The sequence below is a fragment of the Gambusia affinis genome, linkage group LG05, assembly GCF_019740435.1.
Source record: "Gambusia affinis linkage group LG05, SWU_Gaff_1.0, whole genome shotgun sequence".
Classification (NCBI taxonomy): Eukaryota; Metazoa; Chordata; class Actinopteri; order Cyprinodontiformes; family Poeciliidae; genus Gambusia; species Gambusia affinis.
The window spans coordinates 27,210,264-27,227,606 of NC_057872.1; the positions used below are offsets into that span (position 1 = coordinate 27,210,264).

General features: G+C 35.1%; 1 protein-coding gene across 1 annotated transcript; it reads right to left on the reverse strand.

Annotated features, from left to right (window-relative positions):
- Window positions 1-1,560: 1,560 nt before the first annotated feature.
- Window positions 1,561-12,108, reverse strand: LOC122830842 (sialic acid-binding Ig-like lectin 14). The gene is made up of 9 exons (XM_044116553.1): window positions 12,046-12,108; window positions 11,284-11,589; window positions 7,899-8,015; window positions 6,632-6,955; window positions 6,221-6,532; window positions 4,052-4,360; window positions 3,882-3,960; window positions 3,604-3,685; window positions 1,561-3,514 (listed from the first exon to the last, which is right to left on the reverse strand). The coding sequence occupies exons 3-9, from the start codon at window positions 7,942-7,944 to the stop codon at window positions 3,167-3,169; spliced, it is 1,500 nt and encodes a 499-aa protein (XP_043972488.1). The 5' UTR covers window positions 7,945-8,015; window positions 11,284-11,589; window positions 12,046-12,108; the 3' UTR covers window positions 1,561-3,166.
- Window positions 12,109-17,343: the final 5,235 nt, after the last annotated feature.

A 17,343-nucleotide genomic window follows, 5' to 3' on the forward strand; every position in this document is an offset into this window, starting at 1 on the left:
GTACAGTTGGTGGTGACTGATGAAATAAAAGAGTACTTTTCAGCAATATTCCAGGATATGAAAGCAAAAGGGAAGGCCTTCACGTGGCAAAAGCACCAGATCTTCCATCAGGCTGCATGACGACTAGGGAAGTAAGGTTGGAGCATCTAGAAAGATGGAGTAAATTATTGACATTTATTATAAACTGAAATCTCTTGACTTATATGTTTTAAAATGGCAGCAACAAAACCAATGCTTTGGAGAAATCATTTCAAAGCATTGATTTGTGGATGGAGCTGAAAATGTTTCCTATGAACTGTAGCTAATCAAGAGGGTGGATTGTTAACATGGATTATTAATAACTGTTATTTCACCAAGGGTTTGAATACTTTTATTATTTTACTCATATATATTCTATATATCCAATGCATTAAAGGTCATAGTGTGCCGTGATACTAACTGTAGTTTCTGTGTAACAAATTGTCTGCCTCTTGAAAAATGCAGCAGGAGATGCCTGACCACTGTTGAGCTCTTTGAAAGGCTGCATTTGTTTTGAGGTCGTTGACCTACACTGTTGACCTACACCTTTGAGCTTGCAGGTTGGGCCTAAAGGAGAATAGATGAAGTTTCCTCCCTTCTGCCTTGGAAATAAAACTGTTGACTTTGCAATGATGTATGCATGATGTTGGCGCCACAGTGTTGAAGATGGTCCATCTGTAAACCATTTGTTAGTTTGTACTTTTTTCTTTTTTTATGTGCTCAAAGGATAAGAGGGAGACCGAAGCAGAGACTCAGAAACTCCTTTGACACAAGCTGTGTGTTAACTGTGACTTTCTCCAATTGCAATTGCTGCAATAAACTTATACTTTTGCTCTGATGCCTCCTAGATTAATGTTGCTTTAACAACTTAGACTTAGTTAAATTTGAAACATGTAAGGTTGTAACACTTGTTTGTGGAAAACTCTTCTGTTTGTCAGAGAAAACGTCCTTTAGGCACAATACAGAATCTGACCAGAAGAGGTCAGGATTGCTTGGTTAGTTTTCTATGGATAATTTGCATGCCATTGTCTTCTTAGACATTCCCAGAACAGTGACTTAATTCTTGATGAGAGCAAAGTTCTCAAATTTCAGAAGTTTGATAGATCGCAACAGGAGATTTTTCCTGCCCACAGTAATCTCTATTTATAATAACTCCAATTAAATGAGTCACAACAATATTTCAATTCTCTGCTTTTCTAAAAGCACCTAATTTATTTTGCTAGAGGTGCAGTCTGGTCATCCATCCATCCATCCATCCATTTTCTTTTCACCCTTTTCCCTGATGGGGTCAGGAGGTTTGCTGGTGCCTATCTCCAGCTACGTTCCGGGCAAGAGGCGGGGTTCACCCTGGACAGGTCGCCAGTCTGTTGCAGCAGTCTGGTTATCCTTTGCCTTTATATTTTTGGTCAGAAACATGGAGACCTAAAGCTATAATGCTTTAGAAGAAAGTGCCTTAGTGGTTTAGTTTAATAAATATTCAGGAACAACAGAAATTAAACAGTCAAGCTTTTTATTTAAACTTTCTCTAGTGCACCAGTAGCATTTATAAGGCAATGCGTGCTCCTCTCATACATAAACCAATTCAAAATGAATGACAACAAACATTAGTTGGGCTGAAAAGAAAATAGTAAAATAAACACTCTCAGCAAGACTCTTAACATAGGCATAGTATTAAATTGCATTGTATTATATATCAATATTTATATAATAAAAAAGCTGTTAAAATATAAATTTATAATATGTGGATAGGAAAGAACTGGTCAGATAAACTTTTTTAAATAATCACAAATTAAATGTAGACCCTGTCATACTGATATTAACATTGTATAAAGATACTTCGTTTTCAGGTATGTCCTTGTAGGCAATTTGATAATGCATTGAACTATAACTAGATAAAGTTTGACTATTTAATTGTTGCACAGTATTTAAATTTCAATAAATATTCTTTTCCATCTTGAAATAGCTGAATTTATAACTGACTGAAACTTATTTTCATTATCATTAAGCCTTAATTTGCTATTTTGTAGAGCTTAATTTAGACAAAAATAAATATATAAAGCAAATACACAAAGGAGATAGAACCCTATACGCTTCAACTATTATGCATGGTTTAAGATAAGCACATAATCAGTAACCACTGATACTGAAACATGCTTTCAATTTAAACTTTCTCTAGTGAGCATTTGAGATAACAAGTAGCATTTATAAGGGAATGTGTATGTTACAGAATATAGATACTTGGACTCAGTTAAAAAATAAAAATAATAAAAGAAAGACACTAAACAAAGATACTATATTAAATTGCATTGCACTATATCAAGATTATATAACAAAACAGACGTTAAAACGTAAATTCATAAAGCATGGATAGCTCAAATAAGGTCAAATAAACACTTTAAAACAATCGCAAACCAAATGTAGAACACGCAATAGTGATATTAATACTGTAAAGAACTTGATTTTAAAGCATGTGGTTGAAGTTAATTTAATGAAGTATCAAACTATAACTAGAAAAGTTTAGCTCTTTAATTGCAACTTTAGTAAATGGTTAACAAATACAGCACAAAGCTTTGAGATATAGCACCCTCCACTACTGCTGGCATCACAATAAGGAGGGGAACAAACATTTTAGAGAAACCTTGTACTATCAGCATTGTTTTTGACAGCTCATATAAAGCAAATACAGATGGTTCTAAAATATTCTGTCAATTTCAAATTAAGTAAACATATCATATATTGACAAATTGCATCAGCTAGCTAGAGTTAAAATGAGGCCCAAATATATTATGTGAGTACAGAACAATTTGTTCTTCTCTATAATAACAAAATAACATAATTTCTTATCTTTGGTAGTTCTTGCAGCTTGTCCTCGAGACATCCCCTTTTGTTGTGTGCTGTTACTATTGTGTGAGTGGTAAAATTGTATTAGGTATGGTTTCTACACTGACAAAAGCTGGAGTTGGAGATAATTGTCATAACTTTCCAAATACTATAAAATGTAAGAAATGTTTGGGCCAAAATTATCCTTTTTGTTGCCACCTTAAGTAAAACAAATTTCTAACAACATAATATATTGTTCTTAATTCAATGTCAGCCAGTAGGACATTTTTTTCAAAACCTTCTTGACCTTGTACTATTGCACATTTGTTCATGAATTTAAGCTGAGCATATTCACTTTTACATTTCTAGGCTTAACTTCTGCATACAGACTTCCCATTTCCAGTGCAGAACTCACAAAAAGCATGTCTCCCCTCGCAAATTTCTCCTCCTCCAAAAAAGAGCTGCCAGTGAAATTCATGTTCGCATCATTCTCCGGCTTCTTTGTTTTGCTCTTTCTTGACCAATGCACATGGGCATAAACCAGATCTTCACTTTTCTTTCCTGAACTTTCTCTGATTTCGTCTTCATTGTCAATTCCATTTGAAGGTTGGCGAATTCCTGCTTGACTAAGTTCAGCAGTGTTTGCATAAATTGCATCTTCAATCATGTTTGGTACCTAAGAATGAAGGAAAAACTTGAGTAATAAAAGCCTTTCAGGAATAATAGTGAAGAAAAACACGACAATAGCATCGTTGGTTAACAAACCTGATTTTCCTCCTTCATTAGATATGCATTTGTGTCAATATCACCTCCAATCCCTCTAGTTTTGGAGTGTGTCTTTTGAAACCTGAAAAATATACTGATCATTTAATATCTGTTTATCTTTCAATGGTATCTTTCAATGCAAGACCTTCTTCCTTGGATAAAATAACATCCTACTTTCTCTTCTACTATGTAAACAAAGGAGAATTAATACACTCCAAAATTCCAAAATGAAAAACTAAAGACAATTTCTCTGGATAATACTCAGCTCCTTCACCTACCAGATAAAAACCAGGAGGGCAAATACTACCAGTACAAAAGCAGCAACTGTGGCAATGAAACCAAACAGTGGGATTTGACCTACAATAAAACAATATTGTCAAAATTACTCTGCTGCAGCATGAATTTGATTCACAAATTTAACCAATTAAAGAGAGAAAAAAAGGCAGACCTTGGTTTTCTCTTAAGCTCTCAAGGCATCTGTCAAAAAGCTGTTTACTGGCTGATCCCAAGGAATTGGAGCTGAAGCACAGCAAGGTGGACAGATCTTTGTTCTGTGGTTCATTCACAGTGATGATGCTCCTCAAATGTGAGTTATCTAGAAACTCATTTGTAACCACCATCTGGCTAGATTGACTAACAGATTGCCCATTCAAGAACCAATGAGTCATTGGAGTCGGGTTTCCCACCGTTTCACAGGAGCAGTTGAGCTGATTTGCAGTTTTGGTGCAGTTTGATGAGAACAGGATCTGTGAAGGGACTGGAATGAAAGCCAAGAATCTAATCAGTAATAAATGCACAATAAATTTATGTACAATTTATTTAAATTTTTTTTAAGTGACATTGAAAAAAAATAAACTAATTGAAAATCAACACTTATTTTAAAATCTTGCTTGGAGACTTTGTGAAGCTTTTTAGTCAGGATTAATTGTTTTTTTTTTTTTTTTTTTTTTTGATAGATTTAACAACTTCAGCAGAGAAAATGGAAAAATCCTGAATGAAGAAAGACAGTGGTGTACCAATGCTAGAACACTGGAGTTATTTGAGGTTATGTGGGCAGTAACACGTTTCACCATTAAGCTGCAAAAAGGAAGAAGAAAAGCTGGTTAATCAGCACAAATTTCTTCAAAGGAGGACTATTGTATAAAAATCTTTGTGGAACTAAAAATAACACAAAACCGACTCCCACACCGGGTGTCTAAGTTTAAACAGGATCCTCTTCTGCTTTAAATGTAACGTGACGGCAGCCTCACACACTGTCTTTGGTTGTGCACTAAAACCCAGGTTGACTGGGAATCTAATCAAGGTTGAAATCATAAACATTATCGAAACTAACATTGATCTCTATCCAGTGTTTCTTCTCCTTGGTCTATTAACTATGAAAAACAAAAAAAGAGTAAGTTTTGTAATATCCTAAACTTTTGTGCTTGGAATAATATTATATTTCCAATAAGTTCCCTAGTATTATTTTGGAATACATCCCACTTAACTTTCTAAAATGCCTTGTCTACTTAAAACCTCTTTGCATGGAAACCCGTCTTGGACTATGCAACAACCCAAAAGCAAATTACTTAAAATTTTACAGAGATAACTCTGGACAATGTTAACTAATTATTTAGATGTATTATTTACTTCTTGTGTCCATTTACTTTTAAAGTAAATGGTTACAAACCTTTACATCAGGAGCTGTCATATTTTAAGATTGAACTAACCAGACATACATTTTATTCTGTCTTAAGGTTTGAAGGACATATGAAAGCCTGCATTATGTGCTAGATGTATTGTTGCAAGATAGAAAATAATTTATATCCACTTTGTTTGGAAAATCTTGTGTTTTCATCTATCAAATAAACTGAATGTGAAACCATACATCTGAAAACTTTAAATTTTACCAACACTGATGAAAGCCTATTTTTTTTATTGTAAGCAATGCAAAAGACTTATACACACACTGAACATCTATATGCCTGCATTTAGAATGTCCTTCTCCAATCTCACTTACATCTTTGCAGGAAAAAATCTTCTCCCTCAATAATCTAATGTTTGCAATCTTTCCAGTTTTTTTGACTGACTTACAGTTTTGATAGATATTGAAATATTGTAGACTGAATCCTACTCAGGATCACTCAACCAGCTAAATCCCAGGTGTCAAAAGAAGAAAAAGTTATTTTATTTATATGGGAAGTGATTGGCTGATTTACATTTTTTATATAGCACACTTTGATAGTTAAAGTTATACATTTTAACTGATTATTCAGTGTGACTCTGATCATGGTAAAATACCAGAATATGTTTGCTTGGTAACAGTTTGTTTCTTAGTACGAGTGTGATTGTAATCTTCTCCACCTAGTTCAGTTATTTATCATGCAGTCTAAGAAGCTTTAGCTTAAAACTTAAGTTTTTACAAACTAAATAAATTTTTTTTAATTGTGTGTGGAATAACATAACATTGATTACATCTGACTACTTTATACTCAGATATAATGAATTTATAGAAACATAGAGAAACTATTCTTTGATAATAGAAAGTTTAACTTCGTTAAGCAACTCATTATGCTCTTTTAACTAAATAACATATATTGTCTGAGTTGTCATTTTGAGAGAAGACAAAGGAACTTACATAAAACATCAGGCATTAATCTTGTGGTAAGAGCTGCATCAGAGCTTCCATCTTGTTTCTTGTACACAGCAGTGCAGGAAATGTTCTGTTTATTGTGGAGGTGAGAAGCAGTGAAGTTCAGAACAGAGGTCTTGAATTTAGTTTTGTCCAGATTCTCCTGCAGTGTTTCCTGAATGTCCCCCAGTGTTGGGGTCCAAGTCAGTGTCGGAGGATGAGGCAGACATGGAGCCGGAGCAGAGCACATCAGACTCACTGACTCTCCCTCCTTTATCTTCAGTGTGGATGGAGTCAGAATTGGTGAGGGGAAATCATCTGGTTGGAAGATTCGGAGTTGGTAACAGTAACTCAGTAAAATATAATAGATTTAACTGAGTTGCATTACAGCCAAATTTTGGCCTACATTAAACCTACCTGTGACCTCAATTTTTACTTTTGAGGTTTGGAAGTTGTATTTTAGGTCATTGCACTCCAGTCTGAAGTGATAAGACTCGTTGTCATGAGTCTGCATTTTGTTGAAGGTTGTGGTGCAGTCTTTCTTTTCCAGGTTTCCTATTACTGGATCTCTGTCAGTTAGTTGTTTGCTTTTAGATGAATACCATTTAGCTACACATTGGCCATTTAAGTTATTTTGATGTTTCTTCGTTACATCAAAGGAGCAGGGAATGGTCACACATGATCCTGTCATAACATGTACAGTCTGCGCCAAATTCACCTGAAAGCTGTTACAGTTGGTGCCTGAAAAACAAAACAGACACTGAAAGGAGAAAACGCTGCAGTAGTTTATTTAATCTTTAACATGACATACAAAAAACCTTTATTTGAACTTGCATCTTTCATTCAAGATGCTGTCACAGTCATGGGGTTCTGGTCTAAAATAGGTTTTGGTTTCTCTGAGCTTTGCTTTTGCATTTTGTTGCATAAAAGTGCACATTCATATAAAGACTGTAAAGATGAGTCTGTATGTCAGTGGAACAGTGGAAATATTCAGGTGTACAGTGATTTTAGAGAATGTTAAAGGAGCAGGGGAGGTCACACAGACTCCTTTCATAACTTGTACATGCATCCATTTTCTGTACACCCTTGTCCCTAGTGGAGTCGGGAGGGGTGATGGTGCCTATCTCCAGCGAATGTTTTGGGCCTAGAGGCCATTTTTAGCATTAGTAAATCTAAGATTAGTTAAGGACATTATTGTGACTTCATGTTTCAGATCAAACATCTTTCAGAAGATAATCTAAATATTCAGGTTTTTTTTAAAAACTTAACAGAAATCCATAATTCCTTCTTTTATGTGTTTGTATTATGAATACCGTTGACTGCACTAAATATGGACATTGCAGGAATATGAATTAATTCTTATTGTTACTTAAATGTTCTTTTGTGTTGCTCACAGATATCAGCACTTTCCTAAAATAGTGGCCGAAGTAATTTTTTACCAAATGTGATTTTTGCCACCCTCCGTCTAAATATTGATTTAGATAAAAAAATAAAACAAAACAAAAAAAATATATATATACATTTTTGAATGTGAATATATGATGAGAGCAACACAAAAACACAATAGAACTCAACCATGAATTAAACAATAATTGCAGATAACTTTATACACAGTGAAACCTGTGATGGATTTTGTTTTTTCAAATATTTCAGCAAAACTAACTGCTATGCATAATAATCTCACCTTGGATTGCAGAGCCAATGAGAAGATATATCAAAAGTCCAACCATCTTTGTAGTTGGTTCCTATCTCCAATGGTTTTGTGGCTGGAAGTTTGGTTCACCTTGGCCTGAATGCTAGTCTATCACACGGAAACAAACACAAACGGACACAAATGACAATTTACTATGCAAAGCCAGGGGCAATTTTGAAAAACAAATTCACCTAGAATACATTTTTTTGTCGTTTTGAATACAGGTAGTGTCACAGCCCGCTCGTCAGCGATGACAAAAATGGGACACAGATGAGCAGATCCATAAAAACTATAATTTATTTCATCCAAAATATGCTCTGGGAGAACTGCTCTGCCAGTCAGAGAGAAGCGATGCTGCTTGTTCCGGTCTGGTTCGGGGGCCTTCAAAATGGAGAGGGAGCTCGACAGGCGGATTGGTGTTGTGTCTGCAGTGAGGTGGGTGCTGCATTTAAATTGGGGGAGCTGGTCCAAGTGACTGGGGAAAGAGAGGTATGGGTCTCTCTACTTATGCAGCATTTTACTTTTTTACTTTAGTTTATATAAAGCCTCCGCCATAGTTTACATTCATGCATCTATTTTTTACATCCTGTTTCAGAATGTAAAACATAATACTATGTTACTTATTATGTTTTTTCCCTTTTACTAAACCTCATAATAAAAATTAAATAGTATATTTTTAAATTATGATTTGTTAAGAAAACTAAAAGTTACTCAAACAAACCTGGCATTGATGGTAAGTGGTAAAGCTACTTCTAAGGCTTTGGGGCTTTAGTAAGTGAAATTCTTTAAGGTTGTTAGAGTTTCTAAGGTATCATCAAAAAGCCAGTGATAAAAAAAGAAAAAAATGAAGGAAGGAAAAAGAATAAAAATGATCAGTTTACATTTCCATTTCAATATGTCAGAAAATTGTGAAGCCAGATTTGAAAAAGAAAGAGGAACTTTTTAACTGTATTGTTTAAAAATACATAATTTTATGCAGTATATTTAACTGGCAACATTTTTTTTCTTCCTTTACTTCTTCTACATTCATAATACATGCTTATTTCAAGAGTAAAAAAGATAAATCCCCCAAATTCCAGTAGACAGATGGCATGGAAGTTTAACAATTTTAAATGTAAATGTTTCACCTTTTACCAGAACTTTTGCAGCTCCTTATCAGTCCATCAGAAGGTTTTACATAATCAATTCAGTCAATGTAGATGAAATAAATACAGCTCATATTACATTGGTTTGAAATTGCATGCAATAGCAAAGAGACAAAGATTACTCTAAGTCTTCAGTCACAAGAGACTAAAATAGGTTTACACTTCTTTGAAGCGTTAGCAACAAACCTAAAAAATGTGGAAGTAATTTAAGAGTTGAGAAATATGACGGGAAGTTCCCCAGAAATGGTTTTAAATAGCACTGTCTTCTCCTTCCTCTGTGGTCTTTGCTTCACATCGCAAATACTTCTTTGAGGCTCAAAGAAATTTGCTATGAAGGTGTTATTGTAATACACGATTTCATTTTATACTGGGAAAATGCATATTTAATCAAAGAAAGCATTATTTTGGTTTCAAAATTGCTAGACATGTAGAAACCATATCACCTAAAAAATAAAGTTGTTTATTCTGCTGCACAGTTACAGTGAGACGTAATTTCTAAACTCTGTCATGGGATTTGTAAATTGCAATGAGCATAAGGCATACTGCTGCAGCATAATTTATCTACTAAAGCTCTATGTGTGGACATAACAACTTGTGATGCAATTTTTCACAGGTTCAGATGCAATAGTCCATCTTAGGATATTTTTACAAGTTCTGCTTTAAACTGTGGTCAATGTTGTCTTTGTTAGGGTTCAAAAAAACATTTAGCTTCACACTGGTCAGCGTCTTCAAATCTATTATCTACATCAAAAAGTAAGTGATAACTGTACACATAATTTGTGCAGTCATCTGCAAATTTCAAAATGGTTTCTGTTGGTGTCTGAAAAACAAAACTGAGGTTCTAAATGAAAGAAGTGAAGCTATAGTGTAATCTACAATTACTATGATTTGATAGAATGACAAAAAAGAAGGAAAAAAAATCAAATCCCCTGAGAAACCTTTGTTTTATGTTTTCGGTTGTCTTTTTTTGTTAGTTTTTTTAGCTATATTTCATTTTATATTTGATGAAAGACACTGAAATCTGGAAGACTTTAATTTTAAGTCTGCTCATGTATTATTACAGTCATTGATAATTAGCTTAAAACTGAGCTTGTACTAAGCATGCAGTGGAAAAAAAATTATCATGCAAACTGAGGGAGCAGTTTGCATGATCAGTGAGGTTTGATTTACTTCAATTTTTTAAAAATTACAAGTATAGTTTCCTTTTATATATTTAATTCTAAAATAAACACTGTTTTTGCAGATTTCAACAAAAAAATTAGAAATGATTTATCATCCTCAATGAATCAGTCTGCAGAGCAATTCAGGTGTATGGTTTTTAATGACTGTTACTTTTGGAAATAAAAGTTCATCATCTAAATAATCAGCAAAAAATTGTCAGATATGTCGGAGTGAATACAGGAATAGTTCAATAAAAACACAAGTTTAAACCAAAATGTACACCAATCTAAAACTGTTTTGCTTTTTTTGAGAAATGAATAAATGGTGCACATGACTTGCAAAAAACCACACCTATCAAAAAAGTTATTTTGTTACACAAAAACAGAATAACTTTTGCTTTTGCATAACAAAACACCTAGGCTTCATTTTTAAGCATTCTCCAAAAACACAAACTATTCAATTCTTGACTAAAAGATAATTGCATAAAATATTTAGAGACAAAAATATTACAAAGAAAATGATGATTAATTTAATAAATCCTGTGATAATAGCAGGTTACCACTTAATTCATTAATGTTGAACACACATCAAAACTGACTTATGCACAAGCCACCACCTCCCAACTTCTGTCGGCAACAGATCCTTAGCTGTAGCTGACATAAAGAAGCAGCACATTTGATAAAGGTTTTCCTTTAAAACACATATACTCTGTCCTTGTGTTTTCTAAAATGATTTATCAAGAAAACATTTGGCTATTGGTTATTATTAATTATGTTGTGTGGTAATCACTATCTAGAAAAACTGGATAGTGTGTGCATCCTGTGCATCCACAAGAATTTGATACAATTTTTCAGAATTTGATCCTGACCACACTTTTATGGGATATTGTTATCTCCTCAGCTTCACACTTTTTCGGAGTACTGTGTTTTAATATGGGTAAATAACAAAGTAAAGCAGAAACACTGACCAGTGTTCAAATGTAAAATAACAAACATTTTGCAATAAACCATGTGTACAATACTCAACTGTAAAATGTTGATGAAAATACGTGTATAAAATGAACAACAAACCTTGATTTTCTCCTGAAATCTTAGGTGAGTTGAAGAAAAGCTGTTTACTGTCTGATCCCAATGAATTGAAGCTGAAGCAGAGCAATGACGACAAGTTTCTCTCCTGCAGCTGATTCACAGTGATGGTGCTCCTCAGATACGTGTCATTCAGAGAGTCACTGATAGCGTAACCCTTCCCTGATTGGTTGACAGGTTGCACATTGAAAAACCACTGTAAGATAGGAGGGTTTGCCACAATTTCACAGGAACAGTTGATTTGACTTGTTGTTTTGGTGCAACTAGAAGAGGGCAGGATCCTTGGACAAACTGTTAAGATGCAGAGCAAATTGTTAACTTTAAATATGGTAAGTAGGGTTTTCAAAATCAGTTAAAGCATATTTGAAGTAACAAATGCATAGGCTGTTTTTTTCCGCATCACTCCAGTATGCAATCTTGGCACTATGTAAGAGGTGAAAAAGAAAATATTAAAAATATGATATTATATAGCACATGTATGTAATATCAGGTAGCTCTCACTTCTGGTCATATTCACTGCATTTAAACTCCCGTCTCTTCATAGCTCTCCCCCCCCCTCACGCTGTCTCTAAACCATTTCCCCACTCTCTTCCCTTTTTGTCTAGTGTCAGATTTAACAGTTTCCGCGAGCCTCCTTGTGGGCAATGACACTGTTTAGTATGCTTTCTCTGGGATTATAGTTAGCATAACTGAAACAAATGTATATACTTTATAGTACGTAAAATTTGAACAAACAAAGTAACTTACACAAAATCTCTGTTTTCAAACTTGTAGTAAGTGATGAGTCAGAGTTTCCATTCCCCATCTTGTAAGTAGCAGTACAGGAGATGTTCTGTCTGTGATGGAGATTGGTAGCAATAAAACTCAGGACAGAGGTCATAGCTGCAGACTTATTTGGGCTCATCTGCATTGTCTCCATAATATCCCCCATTTTGGGGGTCCATGTCAGAGTTGAGGGATGAGTGAGGCATGGAGATGGAGCAGAGCACGTCAAATTCACCCAGTCTCCATCCTTCCCTTCCAGTATGGACACAGTCAGAGTTGGTGAGGGAAAATGTTCTTGGAAGAAGATTTCATCATATCATTTAGTAGGCAAAAATGCAAATATAGATTAATACAGTGTTTCCCAATTCCAGTCCTCGGGGCCCCCTTGCCTGCATGTTTTAGGTGTTTCCTTCTGCCACACACCTGGATTGAATCTTTGGGTGATTAACAGGCTCCTGCAGCACTTTGTGGCTGTTCTGGTATAGAGGCACATCTAAAACATGCAGAACAGGGGGCCCCGAGGACTGGAATTGGGAAACACTGGATTAATAAATGCAATAAGAAGAAATAAAACCCTTTCTCAAAAAGATACTTGAGGAGCTCAAATTCAGGGTTACTCTACCAGAAAGATGACTATCAAGCAAAGTCGGGTCGTGCAACTACTCCTAAAATCCTTCAAAATCAGGGGAATTAACTTCAGCAGGAAAACACTAATATACCAGGAACCTCACATTAGCAAACTTGTAGTCTAGATGAGTGCAGAGGTAAACAGTGAGTTTGAGATTCCAAAGATAATAAGACTTAGATGGTGGGAGCTTGTACTGAGGGCAGGGACAGCAATTACCAAAGTCCTGGTGGAGCTGAGTGTCTGCTGAACTTACATCTAGTGATGGTGTAAACAATGCTTCCTGAAGCACTGTGCCACTTTAAGACAGTTGCTCAGTTGCCTATTGCTTCGAAGCACTCTATACGTTCTACAATAGTGACATCTAGTGGTAGTTTCAATGTACTGAAGTTGTGAATAAAATTGATAACTTCCTTCAAATCACAAGTCTGTTTAATTCTTACCATTTTCATTAAACTCATGTTCTCCAAAGCAACCTGTGTTTTAATAGTTTGTATACAATTGAAAGGAGGATGTTACAATAAACTTGACCTATTTAAACAATAGTGACACATTTTTTCTGTTGTACTGTAAATCATTATTATGCCATGAATTATTCTTTTCATTTTATTTCTATCTGAGGACTTATAACTTTATGCGATAATGTCATTATAGTGATTCATATGAGAAGAGTCTTTGAGTAACATTCAAAAATTTTTATTCAAAAAAGGCATAATTTCCACTGTTTTGGGCTTCAGTCTTCTCCTCTTCTGGCTCACTACCTCTGCAGCATTACAGAAGACCAGCTGGCAGGGCACAGATGAAACACAGACTCTCACACAATGTTTTTAAAACACTCAAAATCACACACAACCATTCAACCTAACTGTCTAAAGTGCCTAAACTCAGATTCTCACAGACTCGAATCCATGCACACAACCACTCAAGTTCAGACTCTATATTTTGTGATTTCTAACTTATGCAAATACGTGTCCACCTTTTCAAAATTCCACAGTTTGGGAGAAAATTCAGATTCATTTTAAAGCCTAAAATGAGACTGCCGTACAAGACCTGCCCATTCAGGATTTCTACGAATCAGCGCACGAGGAGCTGTGTGTCACAAGTAGTCCAAGACACCAGAAAAAACTAGGCCTCTTTTAGGAGTGGTCACATAATTTTTGGCATGTTGACACAGTGATCAAAACACTGCATAACAATACTACCGGTTCATTTGACTCCAAACTGTGTTGAGCAGGAGGTGTCATGTAGCACATCACTAATAGTATGAACTACTTCTCAGTGCAAAGCTCCTAAGATGGGTCGTAAATGTCACAATGGAGTAGTGTTGTAGTGATGATGTGCTGAAGATGTAGAGATGAAAAGAGCAGAAGCTTCTTGAAGACACAGAGCCCAAATTCAAGGCATCAAATTGCAAAGTCAAATTTATTCTAAGTTGTATTTTATATACATTTCCAGCATTTTTACAACAACTGAAAGTAACAAAGTTACTTGACTGTGCTTAAAATGACAATGTGCCTAGAAAACGCATAAAACAAACTGTTTTAGTTTGAAAGCCCATTACACAAATCAGATATGTAAAACAGTAATGCAATGTTATTTACCTCCAGCTGTGTACCTTAAAAAGCCATGGATTACAAATATCACAAAATTGTAGAGATGATAAAAAAAGTCTTGATAATATATGGCAAAATAATTTAAATCACGAGGCAGCTATTTGATGAGCAATAGGTTCATTTGTCTTTCTGACTTATTGGACATTATAGATATCACATTAAGAGTGGAACAAGTCTCGAGAATATTTAGCAGTTCTTTTTACTTCACAAATACAGGGTATGCTTTTGAACGCCTTTGTGGTATTAAATAACACTAATCACAAACAAATTTTGGTTAGGACTCACCATGCAGGAGACAACCAACAAGAAGAAAAATCAGAAGTCCAGCCATTTTTCTAGACTAGAAATTGCAGATGTGTTTATGTTTGTTTTACATACTTTCTTCAATAGGTTAATATAAAATATGACTGATGTATTCTTTATCTTGAGCATCTACAATCTTTAGCATCTACAAGATAATTACATCTACAAATATCTTGAGAATTGAGTCCTGGAAAAATAAAGCAGGTATGCAGTCAACAAGCTTGCAAGGCTAGAAAGGGAGCATAATAAATAACCTCCTCCAAGTATTTTTCTTCTCAATACCATGTCCCTCACTTATAAATTGGATGACCTGAAGCTTTATATTTCAATGGATAAGATAATGAAAGACAGTTATTAATAGAAACTGGCCTCATTCACTCATCCCTGTTGAAACTGGTGGACTACACAGCATATCAGTGGGAAAACAGTGGGAAAAATTTCCATAACAGTCAAATAGGAAACATTGCAGTCATATGTAACAAAATAGGTATAGCCTATTAATGTGCTATTAAAGTGCTATTCAGCCAAACACTTCCCTGACTTACAGCTTGTTAGGTGATTGATTACTTATTTATCTAATATGGGAACTTACTGTCATCTTGATTACTAATGTACACATACCATCTGCTCCTAATTTTATTGTTGCCCGTTTCTTGGGTAACACCATAAGCATTCAACAGAGGATGCATCTTAAGGATGTTTACATTACAGCTGCAATTAATTAAATGTCCTTCTCACTTAAGACTTAAAATAACAAAGCTAGAAAGTTTAGTCACCACCTTCTTTCATCTTGTCTGAGCAGCTTTGCTCTTGATCTGATGTCCCTTTATGAAAGGGGCTCTACCTGCTTCAAAGACTTTTAAAATCTCTTGCAGGCACCTCTGAGCATCTCCGTCATAGGAACAGCTGGGAAGTCTTTGAACAACAAAGACTTAGAGGGCTATGTAAATGTCTCCTTAGAAAGTATTGCTGTGAAATAATGGTATGGATCGTCCCAATCTCGGTATACAAAGAAAGATCCAGAATCTATTGAAGAAAAGCAACATCTCACACAAATCTGGTGATGGTGATCAGTATAGTGCTGCAAGAGAAAGCCATGGGAAAGGCATCAAGGAGGACCAGGGCAACTTGGAGAGGGAGGATAGAGGACCACTAACACAGTAATAACTCCAAGCAGGTGTGTTGGTGTTGTGGCTGCAGCTTGTGGCTGACTACAAATTCAGCAACCTCTCAGTTATAGAGAGTTGCAGACAGAGCACAAGTGTACATGTTTAGTTTTCCAAAATCATTTCAGCCATGATTTTATTTAATAAGTTACAGAGCCTGGCAATGTAGTAGAAAAGAAAACCAGATTTAATTTTTAACTCAATTGTTACAATAAGTTAAAGTAATGAGGATTAAACTTTTTTAATTAATGTTTCATTTAGAAGAATATTTCAGACACACCCCAACATGTTAATAAAAAAAAGTTACATATTTAACACCATTGTGAATCGAACTTTCTTCCTTGTTCTATATATTCTTAATGTGCTTATTTCCATCACAGCAAACTAAAATCAGTAAACAAAATGTTTCTTAACCTAGTATGCTTTCATAGAGTAGGTCAAAATGACTTACTGTTCATGTTCTTGAGGTCTGCAGAAAAGGCGTCGTTCTCTATAAGTAACTCATATCTATATACAGAGGCACTGACTTTTAAAGAGGAAGTAAAATCAACATGGCAAAAACAGTTACCACCACCACCACCACCTTTCTTTATTTATTTAGATATCTGATGTCATCCATCCAACCAATATGGTCACAAAACGTTTTGTTGTTTCTACAGCAAGGAGCAAACAACTCATAAATCTTAAAATAAAACATACATTACACAAGATTGAAATAAATAATTAATTTCAATCTATGGAGGCTATGTACTAAAACACAAATAAACAATGTGGGAATTGTCCTTCACAGTCACCAGGGAAGGGGTCGTTTTTGACGCCAGGAGCCACCTTATGATGCACACATGGACTTAAAGTTCGGCCCTCAATTGGTTGGTTGTTGTGTCCTTGGAAAAGACACTTCACCCACCTTGCCTGCTAGTGGTGGTCAGAGGACCAGTGCATGGTAGCACAGGAGTAAACCCAGGCAGCAGGTCAAAAGTAGATGGTTTTGTTTATTTTTTAGAAGTTAAAGTTATCACAGAGTTTCCTTCTTGAAACTCCTCTTCGACCTGCTGCTGAGAACAGAGTTAACACATTGTCTAGTTAAAGCATTAGTTATCATACTAGCTTTAAATGTGTTTTAGTCTCTCATGGCTGGATGGAAAACACTACTTCATATACTACTATATATATCTGTAAAACAGGCTAGAACAGGAACAAGATCTTGACTTGCTGTAGAAGCTGGTCATAAAGTGTGAAAATGTTGTCAGAAATATTATTGAGAGTAACATCCTTGCTTTGGCAATGATCTCAGCTCCCAAATCTCACACCCATTTTGGATCATTTCTTTTTCTCAGTACTAATTGTCATTACACAGAAAATTCTGGTTTATTTTAAGTTTTCTTTCTTTAGTGTTGCAATAATGCAGACGGAGGGCTGGCTGCTGCTGCAAAAAATTGGGTCAAAACTTGCGTGTCCTACAAACATGCATCTCACAATATTTTGCCACAATTTTGCTCTGTTACTCCTTCAAACCTGTCCTTTAAATTGATTGATTGACTTTCTATTTGTCTATTTAGAGGCTACATATACC

Bases quoted from the DNA above. Each gene is read 5' to 3' on its own strand.
- LOC122830842 (XM_044116553.1), bottom strand. From the start codon at position 7,944: ATGGTTGGACTTTTGATATATCTTCTCATTGGCTCTGCAATCCAAG. The intron at 6,533-6,631 runs GTAGGTTTAATG...TCTTCCAACCAG, and splicing joins AGTAAAAATTGAGGTCACAG to ATGATTTCCCCTCACCAATT. The intron at 4,361-6,220 runs GTAAGTTCCTTT...CTTTCATTCCAG, and splicing joins ATTAATGCCTGATGTTTTAT to TCCCTTCACAGATCCTGTTC.